At 33.9% G+C, this 19,019-nt stretch overlaps 3 protein-coding genes and 1 long non-coding RNA gene across 4 annotated transcripts; all 4 read left to right on the top strand.

Annotated features, from left to right (window-relative positions):
• The first annotated feature begins 605 nt into the window (after nt 1-605).
• On the top strand, nt 606-3,973 carry LOC114172612 (probable serine/threonine-protein kinase PBL23). The gene is made up of 6 exons (XM_028056979.1): nt 606-792; nt 1,062-1,682; nt 1,769-1,917; nt 2,068-2,283; nt 3,196-3,345; nt 3,571-3,973. The coding sequence occupies exons 1-6, from the start codon at nt 612-614 to the stop codon at nt 3,928-3,930; spliced, it is 1,677 nt and encodes a 558-aa protein (XP_027912780.1). The 5' UTR covers nt 606-611; the 3' UTR covers nt 3,931-3,973.
• Nucleotides 3,974-5,347: 1,374 nt separating this feature from the next.
• On the top strand, nt 5,348-5,836 carry LOC114172510. The gene is made up of 2 exons (XR_003602143.1): nt 5,348-5,492; nt 5,575-5,836. It is a non-coding gene; the product is annotated as an uncharacterized LOC114172510 (long non-coding RNA).
• A 1,191-nt stretch (nt 5,837-7,027) lies between these two features.
• LOC114181742 (proline-rich receptor-like protein kinase PERK8) lies at nt 7,028-9,059 on the top strand. The gene is made up of 4 exons (XM_028068286.1): nt 7,028-7,418; nt 7,533-7,681; nt 8,019-8,234; nt 8,964-9,059. The coding sequence occupies exons 1-4, from the start codon at nt 7,028-7,030 to the stop codon at nt 9,057-9,059; spliced, it is 852 nt and encodes a 283-aa protein (XP_027924087.1).
• A 2,882-nt stretch (nt 9,060-11,941) lies between these two features.
• Nucleotides 11,942-15,531, top strand: LOC114181736 (proline-rich receptor-like protein kinase PERK8). The gene is made up of 5 exons (XM_028068274.1): nt 11,942-12,332; nt 12,449-12,597; nt 12,914-13,129; nt 13,510-13,659; nt 13,882-15,531. Exons 1-5 carry the CDS (start codon nt 11,942-11,944, stop codon nt 14,062-14,064), a joined length of 1,089 nt encoding a protein of 362 aa, XP_027924075.1. The 3' UTR covers nt 14,065-15,531.
• The last annotated feature ends 3,488 nt before the right edge of the window (nt 15,532-19,019 follow it).

Below are 19,019 nucleotides of genomic sequence, written 5' to 3'. Positions count from 1 at the left end.
TTTTGTGATGTATTAACATCAATACGATGAATGTTCTATTCATGATTTCCTGTATAAATAATAATCTTACCTATAAACTGAACATACCTTTACACAGTATTTAAGGAGAAAATGTTAATGAAACTTTTCTTTGGAATGATGTTTCACAGATTGGATTCCAAATTGAAGTGCTTGTAGGTCCTACTGCAGAAGTTGCCTCAACTGCTGCCAAGGATTTTCAGGCCACAAGTTTGATTTTATTTAGGTGTGTTCCATATCCTTTTTCCTTGATCGAAAACAAACTTAAGATGGAATTGGACATGTTCACTGAACAAACACAAAATGTACAAAAAATTCCCACTCTGAGCAGAAAAAGATGATGTCTAGAACCAAAATATAGGATCTTCCATTATTTTTAATCTTTTCATAACTCAGTTATGCAGATGTATTTTAAGCTGAACCTTGCACAACTGCTAATTTAAGGCCACTGTTAAGGAGAAATAGTTTCTCTAACAAAAACAGAAACTAGCTTATGGTATCAAACTATCCATAGACCACTTATGCAATGTTATTTATATAAACTGTACTAAAGTTATAGCATTTTGCCTCACTGCAGACAGATCCACAAAGATATGAAGTATTTGATGCGCCGGCATCCTTGTGGCATGTATAGGATAACAAGTGACAATTCAATTGAAAGATTGAAAGATCCAAAATCAACATCCAGCACCAAATCACTTGTTGACAGGCAAGAAAATGTAAGCTATAAAGAAATGTTTCCAGGAAGTGAAGAGGAAGAACGTTCTCTTCAGAGTGAGTATTTTTTTGGCATAACAATATTGATTGAATATACAATTTTCACTCGAGAATCTTGCAAACAAAAATTATGATAAAAGTTCATCCTTGTTAGGGTAATAGTCACATTAACAAACGTTTGCTACATTCACTGCTCAATAAAAGAGCTAAAGAACTTGAGTACAATCTCCATTAGTTCAATGATGTGTGGTACTACTTAAATCCTATATATCTCTTTTTGATGATTAAATGGTACACCTGACTGTGATCAATGCTACATCAAGCAGTGTCCAGGTCTTCATCAAGTGATATGTTGACATCAACTGGAGCCTCAAGCCAGTGGAGTACAGAAATCTCCAATTATAGTTTTGGAAGCTTCCGGTATGGTCATCAATACCAAGAGGGAAATTTCTATTCAAATATAGAACAAGAAACAGCAGGGAACCGATCACTATTTCACATTTCAGAGAATGAAGAAATGAACCAATTGGAAGTAAATGAAAAAGAGAAACACGGTGGAAGTAATGAAAAATCTCATATGGAGGAAGAATTTACAAATCCACTCTGTTCTGTGTGCAATAATCGACGACCAAAAGTTGGATTTCAGATAGATTTCACTTATGCAGAGCTCTTTGCTGCTACAAAAGGATTTTCTCCCAGTAACTTTCTGTCAGAAGGGGGATTTGGATCTGTCTACAAAGGACTGCTTAATGGAATGAAGATTGCTGTTAAGCAACATAAAAATGCAGGCTTCCAAGGAGAGAAGGAGTTTAAGTCTGAAGTAAATTTACTTAGCAAAGCAAGACATGAGAATGTGGTTGTGCTGCTAGGTTCATGCTCAGAAGGAACTAATAGGCTTCTTGTGTATGAATATGTTTGCAATGGCTCACTTGATCAACATCTATCAGGTACGAAATCAGGATTTTTTGTTTCTTCTTATGTTCTTCTTGATACAACATCTTATAAGAGACTAACTTTTGTTAAATTGATGTAGAACATTCTCGGTCACCTCTTAGTTGGGAAGATAGGATCAATATAGCAATTGGAGCTGCCAAAGGCTTATTATACTTGCACAAGAATAAAATGATACACAGAGATGTGAGACCAAACAATATCCTTATAACACATGATCATCGACCATTGGTAATACACCAAGTCCTGAATCTACACATATTTCACTCATGGTGCTAGCTAAAATGACATATATTCAAATTTGCAAATAGCAATTAATTCCATTAAGAAACTGAGCTTGATTGAAACTAAATTTTTTTTCTTTCCTGGTGGACTTTTTAGATAGGAGACTTTGGATTAGCAAGAAGTCAAAATGAAAACTCGATACACTCAACCGAAGTTGTTGGAACTTTGGGGTATTTGGCACCAGAATATGCAGAACATGGAAAAGTGTCAAGCAAAACAGATGTATACTCTTTTGGAGTGGTTCTACTACAGCTAATAACAGGCATGAGAACTACAGATAAAAGACTTGGAGGAAGAAGTCTTGTGGGATGGGTAAGAATCTAAAGGCTATGAAATTTCAAAGTATCTTAATTTTCAGTACTACCTCAGCTCTTCAAGGCATCCACATGATTCAAATAAATTTCACGGATATGCTAAAATCTTAGTCCCTTTTGAATCTTTTTTTCCAATCATTTAAGACACTATTTAGGCAGAATTGGTAGCCAGTTCTTCCAATTTGTATTTTTTAAGTTGACTTTTAAGTACATGAACACGGTTAGAAGTGGGCTTTAAGTCTAACTTAATCCCACAAAACCGGCTTGTAAGATAAGGATTGCACCCACTTATATATAGTGAAGTGGCCTTATCTCTAGTCGATGTGGGACTTCCAACACACCCCCTCACGCCGAGGTAGGACTTCCAACACACCCCCTCACGCCGAGGTATATTCATCTCGTGGTGTGACAAGAAATTAGTGGGTGGTCCATTAACAGCCCGATATCGGGTAGAACAGAATGTTCAAGAAAGTTCGCTAGGATAGGCTCTAATTTGGCTCTGATACCATGTTAGAGCTTATCCTAGCGAACTTTCTTAGACATTTTGTTCCACCCGATATTAGGTTGTTAACGTACCACCCACTAATTTTTTGTCCCACGCACGAGATGAATATACCTCGGCGTGAGGGGGTGTGTTGGAAGTCCCACATAGACAAGAGATAAGACCACTTCACAATATATAAGTGGGTGCAATCCTCACCTTACAATCTGATTTTGTGGGATTGAGTTAGGCTTAAAGCACAGTTCTAACAAACACAATCAACTACTATTGATAATGTTATTTATATTTTGACTTTATACAAGTGTTGGGACTGATTTACGGGTTTTAACTCCAACACTCTGATAAATAGACATGACTAAGTATCCTAATTAGTTTGTCAATTAATATCCAAAAGAAAATTTCTTGCAGGCAAGGCCACTTTTAAAAGAGAGGAACTATCCAGATTTAATTGATGAAAGGATCATTAAGGCTCATGATGTCCATCAACTATTTTGGATGGTTCGAATAGCTGAGAAATGTCTAAGCAGAGAACCTCAAAGGAGACTAAATATGATTCAGGTAGGCTACAATTTTGGAAATTGTCTTCTTTTTATATTACTTATAAGCTTTGAACAAATTTGAACATGTCCAACGGTGAAGACCATGTTAGAGACAGTGCTAGATTAAATGAAAAACAATAATATATTGTTTTTCCTAACATTCATGTTCAACTTGATAAAATGCATGAGCAGATTCTAAGGTGATGCTTTTTTATTTCACTTGACTTCATATTTGTTACTACAGGTTGTTGATGCTTTAACTGACATTGTGGAAGGCAGAACATGTGACAGCATCTTAACAGATTACTCCCCAGCAAGATCAGATTCGAATTATAGTGCATCAGACTCTGATGAATCTGAAGATGAAATGAAGGAATCCACCAAGTTTGAAGATGAATCACCAACTCAGAGTTCAGAATCCATAGATAGTAATAGCATAAGTCAGATGATGCACATGAATTTAAGACAGCCACCATCTCCTCCAATTCAGAGCATCTCTCTAAGTAGCTCAGGCTCGTATAATTCTCATGATGAGTCAACTAGTGATGGTGAAGCAATAGAAATATCAAAATCCAATGAGGGTTGCTCAATTCTTAGATGCTAGGCATAGTATATAGCTGAAATAAGGGACAATATTTCAGTTTAGTTCCTTTAGACGAATAAAGTTTCCACTTGTTAGAGTGGTTGTTTTGTGATAGAACATGGTTACCCAGTTCTGATGGATTTTATCTTTTGGGATGAAATATTATTATGGATGCATTTAGTTTCATCCATAATAAAATGTATGGTGTCAAATGTTAAGGTTTTTCCCCCAAAACAATCATCAGGTTTTCAGTTTGTGACAGTTACTATTTCCAATCTCGAAGCATTTTCAAGTCAAACATGAAAGGGAGATTGAACTCGAATTGCTTGGTGTGCCTATTAAACCTAATTAATCTGTAGTGAATTTTGTGTAACTTAATATATCAACAAAAATATAAATCATGACCAATGTGCATAAAACACAAAATTATATGCCAGTACTTGAAAATGATTAATCTTAATGAGAGATTAATCAGCCGTTATATATAGATAGTTCTAAGTATTGATTATAAAGAGATTTTTAGAATCTTCTAATGGGTCACTTAATATCCTACTAATAAACTCATCCTCAAGTTGGTGAATGAATATCTATAATTCCTAACTTGTATGAGATATGAGATCGTTCGGTGGAAAGACTTTTTGTAAACAAATATACTAACTTCAGCTCATATGGGAGATAAGAAGTAGTGATAAGACATCAATCCAATTTTTCTTTAATAAAGTGTGGATCTATTTATCTTTGTTTAGTCCTATCATGCTGAATTGAATTATGAACAATGCTAATAACTAATTTCTTATCATAATGAATTATAAACTCTTCATTTTCCATTGTAAGATCATTTAGACTAATTCTCAGCCATAACAATTCATAGCTCGGAATTCAACCTCTATACTAGACCTTGTAACAATATTTTGTTTTTTTACTTCTCCAAATCATCAATTTTCACACTAGAACATGTAATATACCAAGGTGGATTTCCTATATAACACAGATCCTGCATATTTTCCATCAATATACAGCTCCAATTTTTATTTTTCATTCCTCTTAAACAATAATCCCTTTCTTGGACCTATGTCCAAATATCGCAGGATGTATTCATGGCTTGCAAATGTCTCTCCTTTAGATCATTCATGAATTGACTAACTATACTCATAAAATAGGATATTAGGTTTGGTGTGGGTTACGTAAATGAGCTTTTCCCAAGAGTTTTTGATATTGGCCCTTATTGTTAGATAAACTTAAATGTGGATAGTTGGAAGTTGTTATAATTGTCTAGGAGAATGCATAAGGTTGAGAGTGGGTCTAGCATTCATTAAGCATGCAATAAAGTTCATTAATTGTGAGTTAGGTAGTGGTTATATTTAATGAATGTAGTTGAAGGATCATGTCCAGAGGCCTATAAAAGGACCATGTAGTGCTTCATTTCAAAAACACAACAAATCTGAATATAGAGAATATTTATCCAGAGAGACTTGTTTGTCAAAAATTATTCATAATAGAGTTGGCCTTGCAATTAATCTTACTTGTTTCTTTGAGAAGATCAAAACATAATTTCTTTAGGAGATAAAGATGCCTTTCTTCAAGTAAGTTGTTTTTATCCCATGGAAGTATTTTAATTCTACTAGATCATTCCTCTCAAACTGAACAACAAGCTTTTCTCTCAAGGTTTGTTTTTCATGTTCATCATCTCCTACAACAATCAAATCATCAATATAGACCAAGGGCAGAGTAAATTTATCTTTCGGTGAATACTTGATGAACAATGTATGGACACCTTGACTCTTATCGATGCCCTACGGAGATTATAGCCAGAGCGAGTCTATCTCCTTGTAAGGATGTTTATAGGAACAACATATTAAAATAAAATACATATCAATAAATGGGTTGGCAATGGTTTCTTTAAGAATATTTTAAACCACAAATTTTAGTGACATTTTCTATGTACACTTCTATGCATTGTTCTCTCTCAACTTCATATTTGGACTGATATGTTGATGGTAAATGAAACTGGTACAGTTGATCATAACATGGAAGTGTGTTTATAAATATTAAATGTTACATTTTCCAATAAATTTTCTATATTTAACGTTAAGAAAAACTAATACTTAACATATAAAATAAAAGTGATATTCTTTAACACACTATTATTTTGTTGGTTAAAATTTATTAAAGTTCACGAAAAATTATATATATGTTAATCTTATTTTTAAAAGAAATCAATTTTAACATTTGTGTGTGTGAATACATTGCTTGAACATTCTTGTTGGGTATTAAAATATATATGAAAAGCCTACAAGTTGTGATTTAGAAGCATTAATTTCTCGTACATTGTTAAATCATGTCCAAAGCTTATCTTGAATTCTCAAACAGTGTCTTCGAAAACTTTGCTATTTTCAGACTTTTTCGAAAGTTAAAACATTTCAATCCAAAATATGACATAGACAATACCTCTCGTACTATGGAGATGTCTCTTTCTTCAACATTTTTGTTTTTAGGATCTTAACCCCCCAAGAGAATTTCTTTTCGTTTTTCATTAAAATAAACTTCTTAACAAACATCCTCACCAAGTATCATGACTAGGCAGAATTTTAAATGTAAACTAAATAATTATAATATTTTAAGACTGTTTTAAACAAATGTTCAAACCACTCAATTTTTCTATCCTATCATTTGTTATTCTCTCTTGAGTATTATTTGCCGTAATTGTGAAGGTTTTACAAAAGGTGACTGTACTTTTGATTGTGGAAGAAATTATTGTATGATCTAATGGAAGAAAATCAGTTGTAGAATAAAAGAAAATTGATAACATCAAAACTTAAGGTACATTCAAAGACTAGGTGAAAAGAATATTCACATACATTCCTTAATCATTATTACAATGTCATATGGTAAAGAAAGTTTTAAGATTCTCAATAGCTCTTCAACTTAGTAAACCATGGAAAAACCAAGGCACCAACATGCATATATATAATCTCAAAAAATGCCAAATTTTCTGGCTCCAAATTCAAGGTTGATAGTAGAATCCTTCAAATAGGGCATTGTGCATTCTCATTCTCTATGCACAAGTCAAACAAAAATGTCTAATCCACACACAAAAGTTAAACAAGAAAAACAGCAGATGAGCTACCATGAAGCACACCAAAGGGCTGCAAAATCTGTTTGCTCTGTTTGCCATAACAGAAGACCACAGTATGAAAGAAACAGAAAAAAAGAGTTCTCATATGCTGAGTTGTGTGCAGCCACACAAGGGTTTTCCCTTAAGAACTATCTGTCAGAAGGGGGGTTTGGTTCTGTCTATAAAGGGGAGTTGTGTGGACAGAAGATTGCTGTGAAGCAACACACTTATTCTAACCAAAAGGGAGAGAAGGAATTCAAGTCTGAAGTTGATGTTCTCAGCAAAGCAATGCATGAGAATGTGGTCATGCTGTTAGGATCATGCTCAGAACGGAACCTTAGACTTCTTGTGTATGAATATATCTGCAATGCTTCATTGGACCAACATTTATCTCGTATGACAGAAATCAAACCAAACTCATAACATAGCCTACACTGCCAGATTATGAATGTGTGCATTTATTGATATTAAATTGAAGGGGTACAAACCTTGGTTTGTTACTGTGCAGAACATTCTCGTAAACTTCTTGATTGGCCAGACAGGGTGAAAGTAGCTGATGGAGTTGCCAAAGGACTACTATACCTGCATGAGAATAACATAATACACAGAGATCTGACAGCAAACAACATTCTTCTTACACATGACTATGATGCATTGGTAACAATATGCACAGTCAATACTTTATGATATATATCATTTACATAAAACAAAATGCATGCAACATGGTCAGCAAAAGAATGAAGAACTAACATTATTTTATTAGCAATGCTTCTTTCTTTGCAAAATTGCAGCATCTACTCTACCATTTAGGCTATCATTTATAATGGATTATTAGAAACAGTAGATTTCAACATATACACATTTTATTTGCTATATTTTAAAATGAGTGATCATTTTTAATAAGCTCTCAACGCTCACTGCAATTTGGTTCCACAGCGAAAACATCCTTCACCTCATCAAGTGTGACTAACGAATTATTTTTGTGTTTTATCAGCTAGGCGATTTTGGTTTGGCTAGAACTGTGATTGAAGACTCCTCATACTCCACAGAATGTGTGGGGAATACGGGTTATATGGCACCAGAATATGCAGAATTTGGCAAAGTGTCAATTAAAACAGATGTGTATTCCTTTGGGGTGGTTCTACTACAGCTAATAACAGGAATGAAACCTATAGATAAAAGACTTGGAGAAAGAACTCTTGTGGGATGGGTAACAATCTAAAGCCTATGAAATTTCAACTTAAGTATATTAATGCTTTAGTACAACCTCAACTCATCAAGGCATCTACATGATTCAAATAAATTTCACGGATATGCTAAAATCTTAGTCCCTTTTGAATCTTGTTTACAATTTAAGACACTATTGAGGCAGAATTGGTAGTTCAGTTATTCTAATTTGTATTTTCTTCAGTTGACCTTTAAGTACACGAACAAAATCAACTACTATTGATAATGTTCTTTTTATTTTGACTTTATACATCTGTTGGGTCCGATTTATAAGTTTGTAATCCAATCCAACACTCTGATTACTAGACTAAATCAAATATCCTATTTAGTTTGTCAATTAATATGCAGGCAAGGCCATTTATAAAAGAGAGGAACTATGTAAACTTAATTGATGAAAGAATCATTAATTCTCATGATGTCCATCAACTGTTTTGGATGGTTCGATTAGCAGAGAAATGTCTAAGCAGAGAGCCCAAAAGGAGACTAAATATGATTCAGGTAGACTACAATTTTGAAAATTGTCTTCGTTTTATAGTTTTATATTACTTATAAATAAGCTTTGAACAAATTTGGACGTGTCCAATAGTAAAGAATATGTTAGAGGCAGTGCTAGATTAAATGAAAAACAATCATACATTGTTTTTCCTAACATTCATGGTCAACTTGATAAATGCATGAGCAGATTCTAAGGACTTCATATTTGTTATTACAGGTTGTTGATGCTTTGACTCACATAGTGGAAGGCAAAACACCTGACTGCATCTTAAGAGATTACAATTACTCCCCTGCAAGGTCAAATTCAATTTAAAGTGCACCAGACTCTGATGAATCTGAAGAAGAAATGAAGGAATCCTTCAAGTTTGAAGATGAATTACTAATTCAGTTTAGTTCCTTTAAATGACTAAAGTTTCCACTTGTTAAAGTGGTTGTTTTGTGATAGAATATGGTTACCCAGTTTGAAGATTACAATAAACAAAGATAATAACATTCAATCTTTGTTGTTTTAAGTGATTTCTTTTTTCTTTCAGTAAGCACTAATCAAATATGTTCTAATATCTTTCACACCCAAGGACACTAGTATGGATGGTAAAGTGGGTTGGACATGATGAACCAGCCTGCCAAAACGGAACGGATCAAGTTGGCATTTTTAACCCGTCAGCCCGTAGTGGTTTGACCCGCCTAGTCTGCCAAACTAGCAAGCCAAAGACGGATAGCCCACCCTTGGCCCAATGACCTATTTTTATTTTTTATTTTTTCAAATTAAAAATAATTAAAAAGATAACTCTTATATATTATATTTTTGTAACGATGTAAATATACAATATTATTACAATTTAAATCCTTAACCTTACGAAAGTTTCAGTTATTATTTATTATATTGTTATTTAATATGTAAATGAAATAATTATTTTAATTTATTTAATTAAAAATATTAATTGATCTATTAAAAGATTAAAAAAATATTTGTATGATTAAATATGCTTTAAATATTTGTTTATAAATATATATATATATATATATAAATAAATTTTATATATAAAATTTAAAAAAAAAATAAAAATAAAGTGGCAGGCTCCCACAAATGTGGCGGAGCAAGTTGCATTTCCTCACTTGTTTTACAGTGACGGACCAAGACGAGACGGACTAAAATGAGATAAGTTAAGTTGACCATTTTGCCCTAGACATTATTAGTAGACATTAGAAGTGAAATTTAAAACTCTTTTATTACTAAATCTTATAATATTTTACCCTTTTCACCATAGATTTTCCCATCAAAGAACTATAATTTGAAATAAAAATAGAGTAAAAGTTTAGAACAATTTTTAAAGAACTTACTCGTAGAAAATGTGAGGGTTAAAGCATGTTTGAGAAGTTTCACTTCTTGGAACTAGATAGAATATACTTAAAATAAAACTATGTGTATATATTATAAAAAGAATACATTCAAATCTTACATAAATCATGTGGGGAAGACCAAATCAAGTTTTAATTATTTTGTAATATTTACCACAAGAAAATTTTAATTAATTTTAAAATGGGAATTGTTTTAGAAGAAATTATAAATAGAGAAGTTAACATTTCAACATCAAAGGACATAGTTTACATTGAAGTTTTCAAAATCACCTAATAAATGGTTAATTTATTTAAGCATGATAGTTTTCATTTATTTTTTGTTTATAATTAATCTCATCCATATTATAAGGTCATCTTTACTAGAATCTTTTCTCTTAATCACATTTTTTTATACAATAATTTTCAAACTCAACGTCTTATAACATTACATTATACATTATGTGGCAAAATGATACTAGTACTTTTTAATCATTATGCAATTAAAAACATAACCAAAAAATAAACTTGGCAACATAGAAGAGTAATCTCAATAAAAGTTACATACACATATATGTTATTTGAATTAAAAATTTAGTTAATAATTCAACACAATTATTTAAAAGTATATACATTAATTAAACTTATGAAAAAATTTGATGACTTTTTGACAAGTTTTTTTTTTTTTTCAGACTTATGTTAATAGCAAATGAAACTGGTACAATTGATCATAACATGGAAGTGTGTTTATAAATATTAAATGTTACATTTCCCAATAAATTTTCGATATTTAATGTTAAGCAAAACTAATACTAAACATATAAAATAAAAGTGATAAATCACACTTTCTTTAACACACTATTATTTTATTGGTTAAAATTTTAATAAAGTTGTAAACTTAAATATATTTTACATCTTATTTAAAAAAAAAAAAACAATTTTAACATTTGCATGTGTGAAAACATTGCTTCAACATTCTTGTTGGGTATTAAAATATATAGGAAAAGCCTACAAGTTGTGATTTAAAAGCATCAATTTCTCGAACATTGTTATTCCAACCATGTCCAAAGCTTATCTTGAATTCTCAAACAGTGTCTTCGACAACTTCGCAACTTTTGGACTTTTTCGAAAGTTAAAACATTTCAATCCAAAATATTACATGAACAATACTCGTCGTACTATGGAGATGTCTCTATCTTCAACATTTTTGTTTTTAAGATCTTAACCCCTCAAGAGAATTCCTTGTTTTTTTTTAAATAAAATGAACTTCTAATCAAATTTCCTCAACATGTATCATGACTAGGGAGAATTAGATAAGGAACAGAAAAAAAGAGTTCTGATAATGTATTAAGACTGTTTTATAACAAATGGTCAAAACACTCAATTTTTCTATCCTAGCATAGCATCTGTTATTCTCTTGAGTATTATTTACCGTAATTGTGACGGTCTTACAAAAGGTCACTGACCTTCTTGATTGTGGAAGAAACTATTGTATGATCATCTAATGGAAGAAAATCAGTTGTAGAATAAAAGAAAATTGATAACATCAAAACTTCAGCTACATTCAAAGACCAGGTAAAAAGAATCTTCACATACAATTCCTTAACAGTTACTACAATGTCATGAGATAAAGACAGTTTCAAGATCCTCAATTGTTCTTCAACTTAGTAAAACTTGGAAAACCAAGGCACCCACATGCATATATATAATCTCACAAAATGCCAAATTTTCTGGCTCCAAATTCAAGGTTAGTAGAATCCTTCAAATATGTCATTGTGCATTCTCATTCTCTATACTCAAGGGACAAGTCAAACAAAAATGTCTAATCCACACACAAAAGTTAAACAAGAAAAACAGCACATGAGCTACCATGAAGCACACCAAAGGGCTGAAAAATCTGTTTGCTCTGTTTGCCATAACAGAAGACCACAGTTTGAAAGGAACAGAAAAAAAGAGTTCTCATATGCTGAGTTGTGTGCAGCCACACGAGGGTTTTCCCCTAAGAACTATCTATCAGAAGGGGGGTTTGGTTGTGTCTATAAAGGGGAGTTGCGTGGACAGAAGGTTGCTGTCAAGAAACACACGTATGCTAACCAAAAGGGAGAGAAGGAATTCAAGTCTGAAGTTGATGTCCTCAGCAAAGCAATGCATGAGAATGTGGTCATGCTGTTAGGATCATGCTCAGAACGGAACAATAGACTTCTTGTGTATGAATATGTCTGCAATGCTTCATTGGACCAACATTTATCTCGTATGACAGAAATCAAACCAAACTTATAATATAGCCTACACTGCCAAGATTATGAATGTGTGCATTTATTGATATTAAATTAAAGGGGGTACTAACCATGGTTTCTTACTGTGCAGAACATTCTCGTAAACCTCTTGATTGGACAGACAGGGTGAAAGTAGCTGATGGAGCTGCCAAAGGACTGCTATACCTGCATGAGAATAACATAATACACAGAGATTTGACAGCAAACAACATTCTTCTTACACATGATTATGACGCATTGGTAATGATATCATTTATATAAAACAAAATACATACATGCATATTACATGGTCATCAGAAGAAGGGAGAACTAATTTATTTTATTAGCAATGCTTCTTCCTATGAAAAATTGCAGCATCTGCTCTACCATTTAGGCTTTCATTTATAATGGATTATTAGAAACAGTGGATTCTCTATATATACACATTTTCTTTGCTATATTTTAAAATGAGTGATCAATTAATAAGCTCTTAGAGTTCACTGCAATTTGGTTCCACAGCCAAACATCCTTCACCTCCTCAAGTTTAACTAACGAATTATTTTTTGTGTTTTATCAGCTAGGCGATTTTGGTTTGGCTAGAACTGTGATTGAAGACTCCTCATACTCCACAGAATGTTTTGGGAGTCGGGGTTATATGGCACCAGAATATGCAGAATTTGGTAAAGTGTCAATTAAAACAGATGTGTATTCCTTTGGGGTGGTTCTACTACAGCTAATAACAGGAATGAGACCTATGGATAAAAGACTCGGAGAAAGAAGTCTTATGGGATGGGTAACAATCTAAAGCCTAAGAAATTTCAACTTAAGTATCTTAATGCTATCGTACAACCTCAACTCATCAAGGCATCAACATGATTCAAATAAATTTCACGGATATGCTAAAATCTTAGTCCCTTTTGAATCTTTTTTTACAATCATTTAAGACACTATTTAGGCAGAATTGGTAGTTCAGTATTCTAATTTGTATTTCTTTCATTTGACCTTTAAGTACATGAACACAATCAACTACTATTGATAATGTTCTTTTTATTTTGACTTTGTACAAGTGTTAGGTTTGATTCATAAGTTTTAATTCCAACATTCTGATAACTAGACAAAATTAAATATCCTATTTAGTTTGTCAATTAATATCCAAAAGAAAATTTCTTGCAGGCAAGGCCACTTTTAAAAGATAGGAAATATGCAGATTTAGTTGATGAAAGAATCACAAAATCTCATGATGCCCATCAACTATTTTGGATGATTCGATTAGCAGAGAAATGTCTAAGCAGAGAGCCCAAAAAGAGACTAAATATGATTCAGGTAGGCTACAATTTTGGAAACTCTTTTTTCTATATTATATATGAACTCTGAACAAATTTTGACATGTCCAACAGTAAAGAATATGTTAGAGACAGTGCTAGATTAAATGAAAAACAATCATGTGTTGTTTTTCCTAACATTCATGGTCAACTTGATAAATGCATGAGCAGGTTCTAAGGTGATGCTTTTTTATTTTACTTGACTTCATATTTGTTACTACAGGTTGTTGATGCTTTGACTCACATAGTGGAAGGCAGAACACATGCCAGCATCTTAAGAGATTGCTTCCCTGCAAGGTCAGGTTCGATTTATAGTGCATCAGACTCTGATGAATCTGAAGAAGAAATGAAGGAATCCTTCAAGTTTGAAGATGAATTACTAATTCAGTTTAGTTCCTTTAAATGAATAAAGTTTCCACTTGTTAAAGTGGTTGTTTTGTGATAGAATATGGTTATCCAGTACAGATGAATTTTATCTTTTGGGATGAAAAGTTGCTATGATGGATTTAGTTTCATCCTCTCTTGCAGCCTAAAATGTTTAATCCAATTAATGAACTGCATGGTGTCAAACGTTAAGGTTTTTTTCCCCAAAACAATCATCAAGTCTTCAGTCTGTGATAGCTAATATTTCCAGTCTCGAAGATTTTCAAGTCAAACATGAAAGGTAGATTGAACTTGAATTGCTAGGTGTGTCTATAAAACCTAATTAATCTGTAAAGAATTTTGTGTAACTCAATATATCAACAAAAATAAATAAATCATGACCAACATGCATAAAACACCAAATTATGTGCCAGTACTTGAAAATGATTAATCTTAATGAGAGAAGATTTATTCAATCGATTTATTTGAAACAATACATCGGCTGCTATATAAAGATAGTTCTTCTAATCCTAAAGTATTGATTACACAGAGATTTTTAGAATATTTCAACTTCTAATAGCTTCTAACAGGACACTTAATATCCTACTAATAAACTCCTCCTCAAATTGATGAGTGAATATCTATCATCCCTAACTTGTATGTGAGATCATAAGATCGTTCGGTGGGAGGACTTTTTGTAAACAAATATGCTAATTGAAACTCATATGAGACAAAAGAAGTAGCAATAAGACATCAATTCAATATTTCTTTAATAAAGTGATCTATTTCTGTGTTTTGTTCAATCATACTAAACTGGACCGTTAACGATGCTAATAGCTGATTTATTATCATAATAAAGAATCATATACTCTTACAATATTTCTCGGCCATAACAATTCACACATCTCATGCGTCATAGCTTGAAATTCAACCTTCACAATAGACCTTGCAATAATATTTTGTTTTTTACTTCTCCAGACCAACAATTTTCACCAAGAACAAGCAATATCTCGAGGTAGTTTTCCTACATGACATACCCTACATAATTTGCATCTATATATACCTCCAATTTTTATTTTTCATCCCTCTTGAATGATAATCCCTTTCCTGGTATCCAAATATTTATATCTTTCCCTTAACTCATGCATACAACTACAGTGAAAGCATAAGCTATGTGAGGTTTGGTGTGGGCTACCTAAATGAGCTTCTGGGAGTTCTTCTTCACCAGCAATTCTGTTCCCGTTTTGCGAATTTTCTGCTGATTTTCTATACTCTGTTTTTTCGTTTCTGAAGTTGTTTGGTAATATGAACAAATTGGTAATATTGGTAATGTGTCTCTCTGTATTGTGAGGAGAATGCGCAAAGAGGGTGATTGTGAATGATTGGGAGGAGGACAGTTCTCAGGGTGAACGAAGGTTGAAGATGGAGAACGAGTGATTTTTTAGAGGAATCGTAGAACGAAGATGGAACAAAACAATGGAGACTTAAAACCCTTATCGTTAAATTTTGCAATTCTTTACCTTTTTCACGTAACTTTTTCCATCAAAGAACTACAATTTCAAATAAAAAGCTAAAACATAAATAAATGTGGGAAAATATACATTGACACCCCAAATTTACCATTTTCATTAGGCTTAATTAGACTTTTGGTCCTCTACTTTATATGCGAGGTTCATTTTGGTCCTTTTTTTTTTCGGGGTTCAATTTAGTCCCTTAGTTTGTGTAGGAGGTTCAATTCAGTCCTGTGTGTTAACAGCGTTAAAAAAATTAACGGCAGAGTGATTTGATGTGTTACTGTGGCAATTTTACATGACGTGTCAAGTAGGGACATCAGCTTATGTGGACATTACAGAACGAGAAATTAAAGGCAGTGGTAATTGGAAGAAATCGAAGGTAAGAAATTAGGGTTCTTGGAAGAAAGAAATTAGGGTTCGTTGAAGAAAGAAATTTGGGTGGGAGGAGGAAAGAAATCTGGGTGCGAGGAAGAATTTGGGGATAACGATTGAACAAATTAGGGTTCGAGGAAGAAGCGAAAATCAATCAATCAATATATTAGGGTTTGCGGTCTCCTTCGGTGCGACAAAGGTTCGTCGCTGTGTTCATAGTGGGACGAAATCGAAGGTAAGTTTTCTGGTTTTTTATGGATTGAATGTCGCGTTTTACTTTTATAGTATTGTCTTTGTCGGCGTTGGTTTTATTTTTTATGTGTTATTCTGTCTGTGTGTGTTTGTAATGGTGTGTGGGTTGTGGTCCCGTTGCTTTGTGGTGGTCCCGTTTGTTTGTGGTTAGTGGGTTGTGGTCCTGTTTTAACTTTTTTGGGGTATGGGATGTAATATGTATTGTATATGTGGGCATTGGTTGTGTGTCGAGTAACTTGGAATATGTATTTTTATAGATTGGGATGTGTGACGATAGATTTGAGGTGGTGGTCCACCATGGGGGATACTTTGAAAGGAATGAAGCTAGGTGGAGTTATAGTAATGGGTTAACGTCCACGTTGGCGTGTGACCCAGATAGGTGGAACTATTTTGAAATAATGGGAATACTTAGGGAAATGGGTTATGTAAACATTAAAGATTTGTGGTATAATGTTAGTAGGTCAGAGGTATTGGAGAACAACTTGAAAATTTTGACTGATGACATGGGTGCAATGCAAATGGTTAGAATTGCTAGAAGGAATGGGCAGGTTCATATGTATGTTAATCACTCAATTTGTGAAGTTGAGGTTGTGGACAATTTTTTGGAATACTTCCCTGAAGAGGTGGTTGCAGAAATAGGAACTACAAATGTTGAGGTCCAGGCTGAGGTGGATGGGCACAGTGGTTGTGGCGATGGAGATCACATTAATCATGTGCAGGATATTAATGTTGTTCATGAAGCTGAAATGCAACAGGATAAAAACGTTTGTGATATGGAATATGAATTGGAAGATGACGCAGATAGTCACCATAACATTAGGGTGGAGCCACAAACTGAATTTAAGGAAACTAGAGTTGATGTAGTAGGTGTACGTAAGGAAACTGGAGCTGATGCAGTAGTTGAAGGTGATGAAACTGGAGCTGATGGAGTAGGTGTAGGTAAGGAAACTAGAGTTGATGCAGAAGTTCAATGTGATGAAGCTGGAGCTGATGGAGTAGGTCTGGAGCTGATGGAGTAGGTGTAGATAAGGAAACTGGAGTTCGTGCAGAAGGTGACGAAGCTGGAGCTGATGGAGTAGGTGTAGATAACGAAACTGGAGCTGATGCAGTAGGTGAAGGTGTTGAAATTGGAGCTGAGGCACATGAGGCAGTAGGTGGGGAGGAGAGAAATGAAGATGAAACTGATTCTGATCTAGTTGATGTAAGTGTCCATTATGAGGACAATTTATGGGAAGGAAATGGGGAAGAAGATAGCGAGGATGATGATTTAGAATTTGATTGCAGTGACCATGTTGATATGCGAGATAAGGGGTTATCTGATGATGGGTGGGAATCAGATGAGATGTACAGCGATGATCCAAGCAGTGATGACTCATTGGCAAGTCGCAGCCAATGTAAGGCAAACTTTGGGACCTTTAAAATGCCCAAAAGTATGGCCTAATACCAGTGGGAAGTTGGAACATATTTTTCAGATAAAGAGGCATTTATAGAGGCAATAAGGACATATGGAGTGCAATCTGGAAGAAGGCTTAAACTTCAAAAAAATGATAAACGTAGATGTAGAGTGATATGTTTGGGTGGGAAAGGGAAGTGTTCTTGGTTTGCATATTGTGCTTATATGGCTGAAACACACATATGGCAGTTAAGGAGAATTAATGACAAGCACAAGTGCAGCAGAGAATTCAATGTGAAAATGCTTAATGCTAAGTGGTTAAGTAGTAGGTTGGAAAACACATTAAGAGACAACCCAAGTTTGAGGGTCGTTGATATTCGCAATAAAGTTACTAGGAAGTGGAATATTGATGTGACAAAGTCCATGGCTCGTAGAGCGAAAACACTAGCTGTTGAGCAAGTTGATGGGTCATTTGTAGAACAGTTTAGTAAAATCTATGATTATGCACATGAGATTCTTCGTTCTAATCCTGGTTCTACAGCAAAGGTCAAAATGGAAGGAAATGAAGGCGAAAAATATTTCAGCAGGTTCTACATGTGTTTAAAGGCCTGCAAAGATAGTATGATTTCATGTCGCCCTTTCATTGGTTTAGATAGATGTTTTCTGAAACATAAGTATGGGGGTGAACTTCTTACTGTTGTTGGAAGGGATGCCAACGACCAAATGCTACCAATTGCCTGTGCCGTCGTTAAAGTGGAAAATAAGGACACATGGACATGGTTTTTGGAGTTGTTAATTGATGATCTTGGGGGACCAGATATCTGTGCAGCCTACACATTCATGTCAGACCAGCAAAAGGTATGGATACTATTTTTGCACAGTTTTGTTATGTCCATTTACTGCTGAAAGAAGTTAACAACGATGCTTTCAAACATCTGTTAGGAATACCCCCTAGGTAACTTTACTCACCTATGCTGAAACTGATTGTGAAGCATTAATGATTTCTGTGTGGCACTTCTACAGGTATTGGTCAAATTTAAGGTTCATCCCCAGACCTTTGTGTGACACACTCGTCAATAACATGAGCGAGGCATTCAACAGCGTAATTGTACAAGCAAGGAGTAAGCCAATAGTGTCCATGATGGAGGAAATACGTCTTTATATGATGCAAAGATGGGCTGAGAATCGATCAAAGGCAAAATCATTCAAAAACTCAATATGTCCAAGAATCAAGACAAGATTGGACATTGAAACAAAAAATTCCACGAATTGGATTCCCAGGTAAATTTAATTTGTTGTACACTCATTTTGATTTAGTCACCATTGCCTCATTTCTAATTTAAACCTGTATTGAATTGTCATACACAGCTGGTCAGCAAATCAGATTTTTTAGGTTAGGCACAAATCATTTACTGGGGAGAAATTTGTGGTGAACATAGACAACAAGCACTGCACCTGCAGGAAGTG

Source organism: Vigna unguiculata, chromosome 1 (assembly GCF_004118075.2).
Source record: "Vigna unguiculata cultivar IT97K-499-35 chromosome 1, ASM411807v1, whole genome shotgun sequence".
In the NCBI taxonomy this organism is placed as follows: Eukaryota; Viridiplantae; Streptophyta; class Magnoliopsida; order Fabales; family Fabaceae; genus Vigna; species Vigna unguiculata.
Note: the sequence above shows the minus strand (reverse complement) of the source record. Positions and strands in the feature narration are given on the sequence as shown.

What these genes read in the sequence shown, in the direction of transcription:
- LOC114172612 (XM_028056979.1), top strand. Translation starts at nt 612, where the DNA reads ATGAAGTATTTGATGCGCCGGCATCCTTGTGGCATGTATAGGATAACA. An exon ending in GGAAGAACGTTCTCTTCAGA is followed by an intron (nt 793 to 1,061) that starts GTGAGTATTTTT and finishes TACATCAAGCAG; the next exon opens with TGTCCAGGTCTTCATCAAGT. An exon ending in CACATGATCATCGACCATTG is followed by an intron (nt 1,918 to 2,067) that starts GTAATACACCAA and finishes TGGACTTTTTAG; the next exon opens with ATAGGAGACTTTGGATTAGC.
- LOC114181742 (XM_028068286.1), top strand. Translation starts at nt 7,028, where the DNA reads ATGAGCTACCATGAAGCACACCAAAGGGCTGCAAAATCTGTTTGCTCT. An exon ending in ATTGGACCAACATTTATCTC is followed by an intron (nt 7,419 to 7,532) that starts GTATGACAGAAA and finishes GTTACTGTGCAG; the next exon opens with AACATTCTCGTAAACTTCTT. An exon ending in CACATGACTATGATGCATTG is followed by an intron (nt 7,682 to 8,018) that starts GTAACAATATGC and finishes GTGTTTTATCAG; the next exon opens with CTAGGCGATTTTGGTTTGGC.
- LOC114181736 (XM_028068274.1), top strand. Translation starts at nt 11,942, where the DNA reads ATGAGCTACCATGAAGCACACCAAAGGGCTGAAAAATCTGTTTGCTCT. An exon ending in ATTGGACCAACATTTATCTC is followed by an intron (nt 12,333 to 12,448) that starts GTATGACAGAAA and finishes CTTACTGTGCAG; the next exon opens with AACATTCTCGTAAACCTCTT. An exon ending in CACATGATTATGACGCATTG is followed by an intron (nt 12,598 to 12,913) that starts GTAATGATATCA and finishes GTGTTTTATCAG; the next exon opens with CTAGGCGATTTTGGTTTGGC.